Raw genomic sequence first — 14,046 nt, forward strand, 5'->3', positions numbered from 1 at the left:
TTGGAACTGATGCAAATAATATTTGCCAGCTTGGATCCGATACGGATCCGTACTCCCACAGGCTGAAGACCAAAATGAAGTAAACTACTTCAGATCACTTTTTATAAAAAAAAAATATGTTACTGTTAGTAAATTCAATAAAAACACACTTTTTTTTACTTTAGTGCTAGAGAATTTTGAAAATAGTAATTTGCATTTTTTGCAGTGGTCAATAAAACAAGCAAAACAGTTGACTTGGCACAAACATTACTTGCAAAAGTGCTTTAATATACTTTAATGTAAATATGCTATCAAAAATTCATTTTAGACATATAGTCAAAAATACGAATAAATATACAATGTTGAATATTTCACTAAAAGACTGACGTAGTTGTTAGGGCTATTGCAGAACTGACCAGCAGTCTTGTTCCTTAGCATTCTTTCTTAAGTTCAGTCCAAGTGCCCATCCATAGCAAACACTCAGAACCAAAATTAATGATGTTAAATCTTAACATGAAAGACTTTTTTTGTTTCCTTTTCGTCAGAGCAGGAACTTTAAACATCTTGGCTATTTTCACACCAACATGTTAAAGCCCTGTCATTATGAATACATTTGAGTACTCACAGTATGACTGTTCATCAGTCACAGCTTTAACTCTTACACGGATGGCACACTTTTGACAATGAGAGATTACCTCATTTGCTAGTGTCATATTAGTCTCATATCTTTCCCATACTTTCTGGCACAGCACCAATGGATTCACAGCAGACTTGTGTGGACTTAATGCTGAAAGAAAGGTGCCTATTAAACCAATAGTTCACTAAGTAGTAGTAGTAGCTCTGTCCAAGCACTTGGCTTTGAAGCAAAGAAAGGTTGCATCTTAGGCACGGTATTTTAGATATTACTATTATTTTTAACCATACTGATCCATATGCAGGAATGAAATGAAGCTGCAAGAGCTGCTGACTTCAATGACTCATCCACTGAAAATTAGCTGAACAATGTTAAACTTCATGAAAAAGCTCACACATGTAGTCAAATCCCTTGAACTTGGCCTGTTCTTCTGCAGTGAGGGAACGATGTTCATGACAGGGTGTGAGAATGGGATTTTGTAAAGTGAACTCCTTGTCAAAGTTGCTGACATCAGTGAGACTCTTTAATGTAGGAATAAATAAGGGCTTTAGTTTTCGGACCAGCAGAGCATCCCAGTCAATCTCCTGTTTCAAAATAACAACAGCCTGTTATACAGGAATGATATTGAGTTAATGGAATTCTCTACAATAATTTAACAGAAATTATACCAAACAAGTGAAGTTATCCACACCTCATCTAGTGAAAAATCATTCTAGCGTTTTTTTTCAATAAGAAAGACACTACAAATGTGATTTTTGTTGCACCCAGAGAGAGAGAGAGAGAGGTATAATATCACCCCATATAAGTTGCTTATCAAATGGATTAAGTTTTGATGATCTACTAATAAACAGTTTAAAAATATTTCTGCAGAAACCCTGTAAATAATACAAAAACAATGCAGAATGTACTCAGGCTAAAACAGATGTGTAATACAGACATTAATGAATGCTGTGTCATAAATAAATGGCACAGACTCTGCATCAACATCTCCTTAACTTTGCAAATCCTGAAATGGAATTATAATGAAGTATTTCAAAATAGATGTTCAAACGCAAGGCTGTATGTGCACAATGTCAATGTCTGTTTGTTCAAAACTATTTGGTTGACAAAAACAGATGGTCAACAATCCTCAGATAGGGAAATGTTCCCTTCCCCTTGGGACTATACGACCTTGGAGTTGGTATATTATTATTACACTTGCTGTTGGTGTAGTCAGCTCCATGTTTCAATAATTTTGATATTCTGGATGTCGGCGTTGTTGTGCTTGTTCAATCTATAATAGATCCACACAGACATATATATATATATATATATATATATATATATATACATATGGTTTACCTTTAAAACCTCGAATCACACTTGTGCGAGTGGTCATATCCTCACATCGTAAAAACGTAACTGGAAAAAGTGACGGTTTCTAATGTTCGAAAAGCAGCAAATCAAACAGCCGATTCGCTGTTTTTCGAACATGCATGTCGACAACAAAAGTATATGCCGTGTAATGCAGGGGGGCAAGCCCCCCAGCACCCCCCCATGTGGGGGTCTGCACCCCCACACCTTCCTTCTTTATTATTCTAACTCCGAGATCGCACTACAGCGGGGAATGGAACCATTTCCAACTCCCCACTATAGTGCGCTCTGCCCCTAAATGTCGAATGTGCAATGAGCGACTCTCACTGTGCATTCGCTCATTGCACATTCAAACCGTCTTCCGTTCGCAGTTTTCAGAACTTGAAAACTGTCTTTCAAAAATTTGACAGTCGCCCGTGTGCAATACGCACATGTAAAGGTAAACCTATATATACAGTGGCCAAGCTACAATACTTAGTTAACGTCTGGGTGATAGGTCACAATAGCTCAGTTGTAAAGTAAAACAGAAGTACTTGTCACTTCCACTGTTTAATGAGTCCTGATTCTCTCATACAAAACATTTCTACATTCAAAGTAACATTTATTCATTCACAGATCACTCAATCAATCTAGGTGGCTCTGCAACCACTGACACCTCACAGTGCAGTACAATTCCCACATCTTAATGTATTCAAATCATACGTTAAAAATCATTAAGCACGGGAGGATCCAAGCTCGGACTCTTCCTATCGCACTTGTGGCACCTCTTAAAGCCAGAGGTGCCCTTAGAAGATTTCTCAGTCATACCAGGTTTAACAGCCATTCCAGAAAAAGAAGGTTTAGTGATGATAAAGACAGACACACACTCGCAAGACAGAACAGGAAAGAATTTTTTTTTTTGACAGAAAGAGAAAGGGTACCAACTGTGGCAGCCAGAAAATACCTGAACAGGTAAAGATAGTACCAGCGATGGTATGCAAGAGAGGTCTACCAAAAGGTAGAGGAAAAAGATCACACACGGGCACAGAAAAAATGACAGGAGAGGGTAGAATAATTAAAGGTACTAAGGAAGAGAAATATAGATATATAAGAAGGCAAATTAGAAAGTTCAAGGAAAAGATTTACTGTAAACTGCCAAAGCTCGAGAGAGGTTGCACACGTTTGACACACCAAGCAGCAAACAAGATTTGGCATAATTTAGAGAGGAGCATTATGGGTGGAGCCAAGCTCAAGAGTTTGGAAGGTGCGAGCTGAAGTAAACGGCACAGTCGGTTCCAAGGCTCGGAACCAAGCCCCGCAGTCAAGGATTACGTGAAGACTGACAACATCAGATCAGTTTATTCTTTCCTGTCCGTAGAAACTCACGATCAAAACTGCAGTCCTAATCACTATAATTGTAGTAATGGAATTTAAAGAATTACAATAAATGTTGTATATAAAAGAAATATAAATAGTAATAAAATGCAGACACCAAAATGGAAAAATAAAGCTGCAACATAAACTGTCACAATAATGGTGAAAAACAGCTGGTAAAAGACAAAAAAAGCTTTAGGATTTTACTCCACTTCAGATTTTCTGTTAATAGCTATAAAACAGTTAAAAAGGTAAAGAGAAGGAGATTTTTCCTAGAAGTAAATGAGAAAAGTTGATAAATGCGACTTCAGATTACAATGGAAGAAATAGTAATTCGTTAAAGTTAGAAACAAAAAATAAGAAGTAACTTATCTTTCATGGAAAACTCGAGAGCTGAAGGCGACCACTTTTGAACTCTAAAGCAGCAAACAAGATCTGCGGGATTTTAGGGGTGGTAATGTTATGGATAGGGAAGGAACTTGTGAGTTTGTTTGTTGCCACACGCTAGAGCAGCAGCAGAGTCGGATCCAAGTATTGGATCTGAACCCATATATTGGGGAAGAATGAAAACTTACATCATCAGATTGTCCTTTTTCACTGTTGCAGTATTCATCACATGTGGGATCTCCTGCCAAAGATAGCCCACTATCTGACTTCCAAGATGGCTGCACACTGAGTAACAGTTTAATTTCAGCTCTCCCAGTGTAAAAAGAGAAACTCAGAAGGGAGAGTCATTGAACTTGTCTTTTTGGGTACATTTCAGTAACTGGCTAATAAGTGCATTGCCTGGATGCCAGTAAAATCAGATGGAATAAAAGCATAAGGTTTCTGGAGCAAAAAGGAGACATAAAACCACATACATGTCAAAACAGATGATAGCAGTAATAAATATTTAAAATCCCTAAAATGTTGTCATCTTGTGGATCACAGAAAGGTTTCACAGACAACCACTACAGTGATGTGGTACATAAACAGGAAGGTACCAGATCTTATCCATTCTGTAGACTAGTTGCAATAGCTAGTGAGGTAGCAACTCAGCTCAGTTTGACTCTTCAAGCTTCATACATTCCATCAGAGCAAAACATTGTAGTACACAAGCTAAGTAGGACTAGGACAGACTCTCACAAATGGAAAGTGCAACTGGGAGATGTTCCAGGAATTGATTTAACTGTGGGGAAACTCTCAAGTAGATCCAGTTGTCTCTACTCAAAAAAAAACAGTTAAAAGAAATTCTGTTCATTGATTCTATGCATACAGCCCTGGAAGGCAGAGCCATCCTCACACCTGTGGAATGAAAATCGCTGTATGCCTTTCCACTGATTTTCAGAGTTCTAAAAATCCAGGAGGACTCCAAAAGATAACAGTGACCCTTTTTGGCTCAGACAACAGTTGGGTCTCCCTTCTTTTGAAACTGGCCAAGGGCAATTGCAACAAACTTTCCCACAGACTAAATTTTCTCACACAAGACAGAAGTTGTTTGATGCACCCTAATCTGAAATCTCATTTGATTGTCTGGATGATAAAGTTTTGATCTTTCAGGCACCTTTTTTTTCTGAGGAAGTGCAGCAGATACTGAAAGAGGCTACAACTAAGTGTTAATAGAAAATCATGCATGTTTAAAGATTGAGAAAAGGACAGGTCTAGTACTGGCTTCCAAGTCTGTTCTTTCTTTGGTACCAGAAAAATCCTTGAATAAAACAATTTTGTCCAGCTGTTAAAAAGTACAGTTTTGTACACTTACCATAAATGTAGATGTTCGAGTGTATTCACTGTTGCAGTCATTACATTTGGGTTATCTGCTTGCAGTAGCCCTCAGTCGGCCTGATTAACAGTCTTAGGTCCTGCATCGGTTGCTGTCCCATCTTCCATGACGTCAGGTAGTCAGGGGTATAAAGCATGCAGCCGATGCCATTACATCAGTTTTTCTTGCCCCAGATGTCAGGTGCCCCCATAATGGGAAGCAATTATATATACATAATGTTATACCGCCAACAAAAAAGCAAATACACCAAAAAGCTTTAAACATAGTAAGCAAGAATAGAGGTATAGCCAATAGAAGTCAGGGGGCTGGAGGGAGGGAGGGTAACTAGGACTGCAACAGTGAATACACTCGAACATCTACATTTATGGCAAGTGTACACAACTGTACTATGTTCTTCGTGTTTCACTGTTGCAGTCATCACATTTGGGTAGATTCCCAAAGCTAAGAATGGGAGGAGGAAATTAAACAGCATTAGGACCAGCTATAAGGCCATGCAAGACTGCAATGGCAAAGCCAGCCCTGGATTTAGAGAAAATTGGCAAATGGTAATGCTTGGTGTAGGTATGTACAGAACTCCAGGTAGCAGCTTCTAGGATGTCCCTGGTAGGGACACCTCTGAGAAAGGCTGTAGAGGTAGATGCAGTTCTGGTAGAATGTGGTCTAATCCCCTGTGGGGTAGGCTTACCATGGTGCTTATAGCAGAAATGAATGCAATGGCCTATCCACTTAGAAATGGTTTGCTTTGAAATGGCCTTCCCCTCTGCCCCTGCAGCAAATGCAAAGTACAGTTTTGTACCTACCATAAATGTAGATGTCCGATAGACATGCAACTGCAGTCATAACATGTGGGTTGTCCTGCCTCAGGCAGCCCTCGGTCGGCCGGATTCCAAAGTCTGGGTCCGACGTCGGCTGATGTCGCATTTCTCTCCGACGTCAGAGCGGCTGGAGTATATAAGCATCAGCCGAAGCCATTTTCTTCAGTGTTTCTTGCCCCAGATGCCAGGTGCCCTCCAAGGAAGGCTGTAATCAAATTGGAAGACAAAAACAGGATTCCAAACAAATAAATGAGCAATAAAACAAATACACCATAACAGATATCCCCAGCTAAGAGTAACAGGGATAGGAGTGGACCCTAGGCATAGAGGGGTATGGAGGGAGGGAAAATCCGACTGCAGTTGCATGTCTATCGGACATCTACATTTATGTTAGGTACAAAACTGTACTATGTCCTTCAAGAATGCAACTGCAGTCATAACATGTGGGTAGAATACCATAGCTTAGCTGGGGGAGGAGGTATGCTCTAGGAAAGAGATGGTGAGGCAATCAAACCCTGCAGGACTGCCGAAGCAAAGCCTGCTCTGGATCTGGAATATAGAGGGGATTGTAGTGTTGGAGAATGTATGCACGGAGCTCCATGTAGCAGCTTCTAGAATGTCCTTGGTAGGCACCCCTCTTAAAAATGCTGTAGAGGTGGCTGTAGCTCTGGTGGAATGTGGTCTGACATTAGCTGGAACAGTCTTTCCATGAAAGGAATAACAGAATCTGATGCAATGTCCAATCCATTTAGAAATAGTCTGTTTTGAAATTGCTTTTCCTTGGACTGCAGGGGCGTAAGCTACAAAAAGTTGTTCAGACTTCCTACTGGCCTTGGTTCTGTCCAGGTAGTATCGAAGTTGTCTGTGAATGTCCAAGGTATGCAAAAGTCTTTCCCCCTTATTCTCAGGATTGGGGAAGAAAGCAGGCAGATGAATGGCTTGATTTAGAGAAACCCTAGATACCACCTTTGGCATAAAAGTAGGGTTGGTCCTTAATGAAACCCTGTCTCTGTGGAAAATAATAAAGGGTGGTATTGCCATTAGGGCCTGTAGCTCCGAAACCCTTCTTGCTGAAGTAATTGCCAACAGGAAAGCTGTCTTCCATGAGAGAAATTGCAAGTCAACTGAAGCTGCTGGCTCAAAAGGAGGTAGAGTCAGTTTTTCTAAGACAAAATTGAGGTCCCAGGCTGGCACTGGGGCCTTTCGTGGTGGCTTAATGTTCTTGATTCCCCTGAGGAATTGTCTTAGTAAGGGGTGAGAGAAAACAGGAGGATCAGTGTTGCATCTAGCTGAAATAGCAGATGCATGTATCTTTATGGAAGAATATGAGAGGCCATTCTTTAACATATCTGCCAAATATTCCAAGATAAGTGGGATGTTCAGCAATGATGCATCATGTCCCTTGCTGGTATTCCAATTGCTGAATCTTTTCCACTTTGCTAAGTAAACCTTTCTGGTGGATGGTCTTCGAGCCTCTGTTAGTATCCGCTGAACTTCCTTGGAGAGAGATAAGCTGAAGTTATTTATGGGATCTCCCAGGCTGTTAGCTGCAGTGTCTGAAGGTTTGGATGCAGTGTTTTGAAATTGTGTTGAGTCAAAAGTAGAGGCCACTGAGGGAGGGCCCACCTCCTGGTGTGACATATGCTCCGTAGTAGTGGGTACCAGTGTTGTCTTGGCCAATCCGGAGCTATTATGATTCCCTTGGGCTTCTCTGCTTTGATCTTTAGTAATACTGAGGTCATCAGTGGCAGAGGTGGGAATGCATAGATTGCTAAGGAGTTCCAGTTGAATGAGAGGGCATCTATTTTCCAAGCTTTTGGATGGTATGTCCTTGTGCAAAATTTTGGTTGAAGATGGTTGAGGTGAGAGGCAAATAGGTCCACTTCTGGCTTGCCCCATGTCGAAGTGAGTTGTCTGAAGGCCTTCGGATGTAACCTCCACTCGTGTGGATCTGTGAAATTCCTGCTTAGGCTGTCCGCCAACACATTGTCTTTTCCTGGAACAAACTGGGATTGTAACTGGATGTTTAGGCTCAGTGATTTCTCCCAAAGCTGCATTGTCAGTCTGCAAAGGGGGTAAGAGTGGGTGGCCCCCTGCTTGTTTATGTACCACATCACAGTGGTGTTGTCTGTCCGTATCATTAAATGGCCTTGCTGGAGTTGGTGTTGAAAAGCCTCGATGGCATGCATTACTGCCAGCATTTCCTTTTGGTTTATATGCAGATGTGTTTCCTTTGGAGACCATTGTCCTTGTATACACCTGCCTTCCATGTGCGCCCCCCATCCAAGGTCTGAGGCGTCTGTAGTCATGGTCTGTGTTATCTGTGGATTTTTGAATGACATACCTGTGTTTTCCTGGCTCACCGAGGCCCACCATAGGAATTCCTTTTGTAGGCATGGAATGAGTGGTATGATTGTCTCCAAGTTGTTGCTGTGTTGAGACCAAATGCTTTTTAGATACCATTGAAGCTTTCTCATGTGTAGTTTTGCTAATGGAACCAGTAGAATGCAGGATGCCATGTAACCCAGGGCCTGTAGGAATCTCTTTGCAGTCATCTGGGTGAGTTTTGCTAAACCTTTGAAGTAATGAGTTAACTTCTCTTGCTTGTCTTCTGTCAGGTAAGCCATCTGAGAGGCTGTGTCTAGTTTGGCTCCTAAGAAGATTATTTGCTGGGATGGCTGCAGTCTTGACTTTTGGAAGTTGACTGTGTATCCCAGAGCTTGAAGTAATCGTATGACATAATCCAGGTTTTGTCAACATCAATTTGTCGTCCGCTTGTATGAGGCAGTCGTCCAGGTACGGGTAAATTTGTATACCCTGGAGCCTGCAATGAGCAATTACTGAAGCCAGGCATTTTGTAAATACTCTGGGCAGTAGATAAGCCAAATGGCAATGCTGAGAATTGATAATGCTCTGGCCCTGCAAGAAATCTGAGGTATCTTCTGCAGCTGTGTCTGATAGGGACATGCAGGTATGCCTCCTTGAGGTCCAGAGTAATCAGCCACGACTCCTTGCCCAGCATGGGAAGGAGTTGCTGTAGAGTCAGCATTTTGAACTTTGGTACTATGAGAAAGGTGTTTAATGCGGACAAGTCCAGTATTGGTCTCCATTGAGATTCTTTTCTTGGAACAAGGAACAGCCTTGAGTAAAACCCCTGTTCTTGTTCTTGTTGTGGAACTCTATTGCTTTCATTCGAGTCAGCAGAGTGATTTGCTTGATAGCCTCTGCCCTTTGCTTTTGTGGTAGGTTTGGCATGCCTTGTTTTCTTGGTAAGGTATGAAAATGAAACCTGTACCCTCGGTCTATAATGTCCAAAATCCATTTGTCCTTTGTCAGTCTGTGCCAGTTTTCTGCAAACAGAGATAATTTCCCGCCCAAGGGAGCTTCTAGTTGTTCTCTGGTAGGTGGTAGTAGAGGAAAGTCATTGAGTTTGTGGTTGTTGGGCAGGTGAAACCCCTGCGTCACTTCTTTGGTTTCCTGGCTGCCATTGTCGTCACCTGTAAGGGCCTCTGTATTGGCCTCTTCCTCGGCCACGTCTGTTCTTACCCCTTTGAAACTTTTCTGGATTAGGAAAGGACCAGTTTTTTGAAGGCCAATTCCTACTGAATCTGGGGGGTTGAACCTGGAGGAAATCTTTCACAGTCTGAACTGATTTTGCTTTTTCTTCGATGGTCTTTAACACATCCTTAGCATATGCACCAAAAAGCTTGTTCTTTTCCAAAGGTGCATCCAGAAGTTTTGCTTTTACATGATCTGGTAGAGGTTGATCTTTTAACCAAGCATGTCTACGAATCACTGCCCCTGTCATAGCTGCCCTACATGAAGCTTCCAGTGCATCATATCCACACTGCAGGAAGTGATTGCTTACTTGCTGAGTGTTATGTACAGCTTCCTGCAAAGTCTTCCTGTCTAAAGGATCAGGAGAAGCTAATGTTTTTTGTAAATCTTCTAAGAGATAATCCTGATACTGTAACATATGAAAAAGGCAATTTAAAGCTCTCATAGATAAGGTAGTGGATGTGTAAACCTTTTTGCCCCATCTCTCTAATGACCTTGCTTCCCTGTTGGAGGGCAAAGGATTTTTTGAGGTGGAGGCTGAAACTCCTTTAGGCCCCTGTAAAATAGTTTCCAAATCAGCAGTATGGGCCCTGAATAAATGGGAATGAGTTTCTGGGACCCTGTAATACCTGTCTGGCTTGGCTGGAGCAGGAGGAAGAGAATCAGGGGTAGCACTAGAGTCAGAATACAAATCATCCAGAACATCAAGCACAGGAGGAATAGCTAAGGGCCTGTGCTGAGGCTTCTTAGGGAAAGTCCTAAGGCATTTCCTAGAATCAGAATATTCCTGACCCTGCCACTTGAAATGTTCCCTCATGGTGTGCAGAACTTCCCCAAAAGATATATCCTCAGGAGGGGAGGCCGAAGGGATGGAATATTCTGCATCCGAGTCCTCATAGGTCTGGAAGAGCTCTTCCTGGCTATCAGAGTGGACAGAGCCCTCAGAGTCTTCATCTGAAGGAGTAGGGTCAGAGGGTTCAACCCGGGGCCTTTTATCAGGAGGAGGCTGGGATGCTCTCTCAGGATGGGCCTGTGAACCTCTAATCATGGAAATTAAATCCGCAGCCATGGACATAATTTGTGTCTCCAGAGTCGGCTGAGGTAAGGATTTAGAAGTAATATGCTTTGTTTTGCTGGCTGCCTTAGCCCTAGTGTAGGCCTTAATAGACATGGCCATAGGAGGCCTGGCAGCTCCACGTGCAGGAGTGACCTTGTCTACAGCAATGGTCTTGGGCATTTCCTCGGTTTCGGTATCCGGAGGAAAGTCTATAACTGGCGTCGGAGTAATGTCAGGAATCGGAGTCATCGGTAATGCGGTGTCTTCGGTTCAGAGCGGTGGAGAGACCGTCTCAGAGGGAATCGGAGCACTCGTGCTAGGTTTTGGCGTGGAGTCGGTGGTAGACGCGGGCCGAGGATGTCAGTCCCGGTCTTTTCGCTTTTTGGGAGTTTGTGATGTCGGAAGATCCGACGGCATGGTGTAAGCAAATTTATCGCCGAAAAAATCTTCAGCGAACTCCTCCCGGTGCCTGAGAGTGCGCTTGTTGAAGTGAGCACAGGCTACACAGGCCGAGACGTCGTGGTCTGGGCCCAGGCAAGGGAGGCAGTAAGAGTGGAAATCCTTATGGGGTATTTGTTTACCACAAAAAAGACAATTGTTAACTTTTTCAGTAATTTCTGACATCGGCTGAGGCAAGAAAAGGTCCCCAACGGGGTACTTAGCTTTTTTGATGACTTCGGTATCGTAGAATACAGGAGCTGACCGACCGGCACTTGCGAACTGCTTCTGCTTCGGGCATCGTGCGGCAATAAAGACTGAAGAAAATGGCGTCGGCTGATGCTTATATACTCCAGCCACTCTGACGTCGGAGAGAAATGCGACATCAGCCGACGTCGGACCTAGACTTTGGAATCCGGCCGACTGAGGGCTGCCTGAGGCAGGACAACCCACATGTTATGACTGCAGTTGCATTCTTGAAGGACATCCAGCAGTTGTTCAGATTTCCTGAGAGGTTTAGTCCTGTCCAAATAAAATCGAAGTTGTCTGTGCACATCTAAGGAGTGCGGAATTCTCTCCCCTTTATTCTGTGGATTAGAAAAGAAGGTTGGCAAATGAATGGACTGATTAAGAGCCACAGTGGATACCACCTTGGGCATGAAGGAGGGATTGGTTCTGAGGGACACCCTATCCGCATGAAAAATGATGAAAGGCTCCACTGCCATGAGGGCCTGTAATTCAGACACCCTTCTAGCTGAAGTGATGACTAAAAGGAAGGCTGTTTTCCAAGCAAGGAATTTCAACTCTGCATTTGCAGCTGGCTTAAAAGGAGGTAGAGTGAGTTTTTCCAATACAAAGTTAAGGTCTCAGGCTGGGGTAGGAGCTCTCCTGGGTGGTCTTTTGGCCCCTAAGATGAACTGCTTCAGCAGTGGATGAGAGAAGAGGGGTGGTTCTGTGTTGTAATGAGCTGAAAAGGCTGAGGCATGAATTTTGATGGAGGAAAAGTAAAGGCCCTTGTGCAACATCTCAGTTAAGTACTGGAGAATCTGAGGCAAATTGGGCGTTGCTGTGTCCAACCACTGAGTTTGGTTCCAGGAACAGAATCTTTGCCATTTTTCAGTGTAGGATTTTCTAGTACTAGGTCCCCTTGCCTCCAAAATAACATCCATCACTTGCTTACTGAGGGATGGTAACGGAGAGATCAGGTAATTAGCCAGGCTGCCAGGTTCAGTGTTTGAAGCTGTGGGTGCAGAATCTGGCCCTCCTGCTGAGACAGCAGGACAGGGGTCTGAGTCAGGTGCCATGGTGTTAGCAGTGACACACTGCACAAAAGGGGGTACCAGTGTTGGCGTGGCCAGTCTGGAGCAATCAGTATCGTCCTTGGTTTGTCCTGTTTGATCTTTAGTAGTACCTTGGAGAGAGGAGGCAAAGGGGGAAAGGCATAAACTGAAAGTTTTTTTCCAGGTGAAGGACAGGGCATCCACTTTCCAAAGCTTGTTTGTGGGGAGACCTTGTGCATAATTTTTTCAATTGGTAGTTCTGGGGGGAGGCAAACAGGTCTATATCTGGGCTCCCCCATTTGTTTCTCAACATGTTGAAAATCCTTGGTTCCAGTTTCCACTCGTGTGGGTCCATGAGATTTCTGCTTAGATCGTCTGCCAGTGTGTTTAGCTTTCCTGGCAGGAATTGAGCCTGTAGGTGCACTTGGTAGCTCAAGGCTGTGTTCCGCAGAGCCATGGCTAGTCTGCAGAGAGGGTATGAGTGGGTTCCCCCCTGCTTGTTTATGTACCACATAACCGTGGTGTTGTCCGTCTTTACCATTAATTGTCCTGGAAGGATGTGCTCCTTGAAGGCTGTCAGAGCATTATGTACAGCTAACATTTCTTTCTGATTGATGTATAGGTGCATTTGACTTTGGTTCCATTTGCCCTGAATACACTTCCCTGCCAAGTGAGCCCCCATGCATAGTCTGATGCGTCCGTTGTTAGGGTTTGGGTGGCAGGGGGTAGAGTGAATGGCAGTCCCTTGTTTTGGTGACAGGCGTCTGCCCACCAAAGAAACTCCATCTGTAGACAAGGAATGATAGGAAGCAATGCTTCTAGATCCTGAGAATGGTGACACCATAGGCTTTTTAGATACCATTGTAGTTTCCGCATATGCAGTCTTGCATATGGAATTAGCAGAATACAGGAGGCCATGAACCCCAGGGCTTGCAGTATTTTCCTTGCAGATAGCTGGGTCTTTGTGGCCAGTAGTTTGAAGTAGGCTGTCAAATGAACTTTTATTTCTGACGTGAGAAAAGTCATCTGGGAAGTTGTGTTCAAGCTTGCTCCCAGGAATACAATTTGTTGGCAGGGTACAAGATGTGATTTCTTTTTGTTTATAGTGTACCCCAGGGAAGTCAGCAGTTTCTGTACAAACGCCAGATGATTTAGTAGTATGTCCTGGTTTTCTGCTTGAATTAGACAATCATCCAAGCATGGATATATTTGGATAGTTCTTTGCCTGCAAAATACAATGACTGGAGCTAGGCAATTTTTGAATACCCTGGGCGCAGTAGATAAGCCAAAGGGCAGTGCAGAGAACTGATAGTGCATGTATCCTGCTTTGAAACGTAGGTATCTTCTGTAGGATTCCCTTACTGGGATGTGCAGGTAAGCTTCCTTTAAATCCAGTGTTGCCAACCAGGCATCTTTGCCTAGCATAGGAAGCAGTTGGCGAAGAATTAACATCTTGAATTTTGGAATCACCAAAAATGTGTTTAGGATAGAGAGATCCAGTATAGGATGCCAAGAGTTGTCTTTTCTGGGTACCAAGAAAAGTCTTGAGAAGAAACCTTGTCCCCGTTCCTCTTCTGGGACAGGCTGAATAGCCCTTATGCTTAAGAGAGCAAGAATCTGCTTTTGAGCCTCCACTTACTGATTTGGGGATAGGTCTGGCCAAACGTTTGGGGTTGGTAAAGAGTGAAAATGGAATCTGTATCCTTGGTAAACTATATTTAAACCCATTTGTCCTGAGTAATGAGTTCCCAGTTTTTTGCCTGCCAGGCAATCTTCCCCCCTAAGGGAACAGTCAGTTGTGCAGAGCTTGGAAGATT

General features: G+C 43.1%; 1 protein-coding gene across 1 annotated transcript in view; it reads right to left on the reverse strand.

Moving 5' to 3' along the window:
* Positions 1-251: 251 nt before the first annotated feature.
* Positions 252-14,046, reverse strand: part of PKN3 (protein kinase N3) — a 2,242,690-nt gene continuing 2,228,895 nt past the window's right edge. The window contains exon 21 of the mRNA XM_044058139.1: positions 252-1,197. Coding sequence (XP_043914074.1) covers positions 985-1,197 — 213 coding nt within the window. The 3' untranslated portion in view covers positions 252-984. The remainder of the gene's footprint in view (positions 1,198-14,046) is intronic.

This window comes from Protopterus annectens, chromosome 16.part0 (genome assembly GCF_019279795.1).
Source record: "Protopterus annectens isolate FY-2018-M chromosome 16.part0, PAN1.0, whole genome shotgun sequence".
Lineage (NCBI taxonomy): Eukaryota > Metazoa > Chordata > Ceratodontiformes > Protopteridae > Protopterus > Protopterus annectens.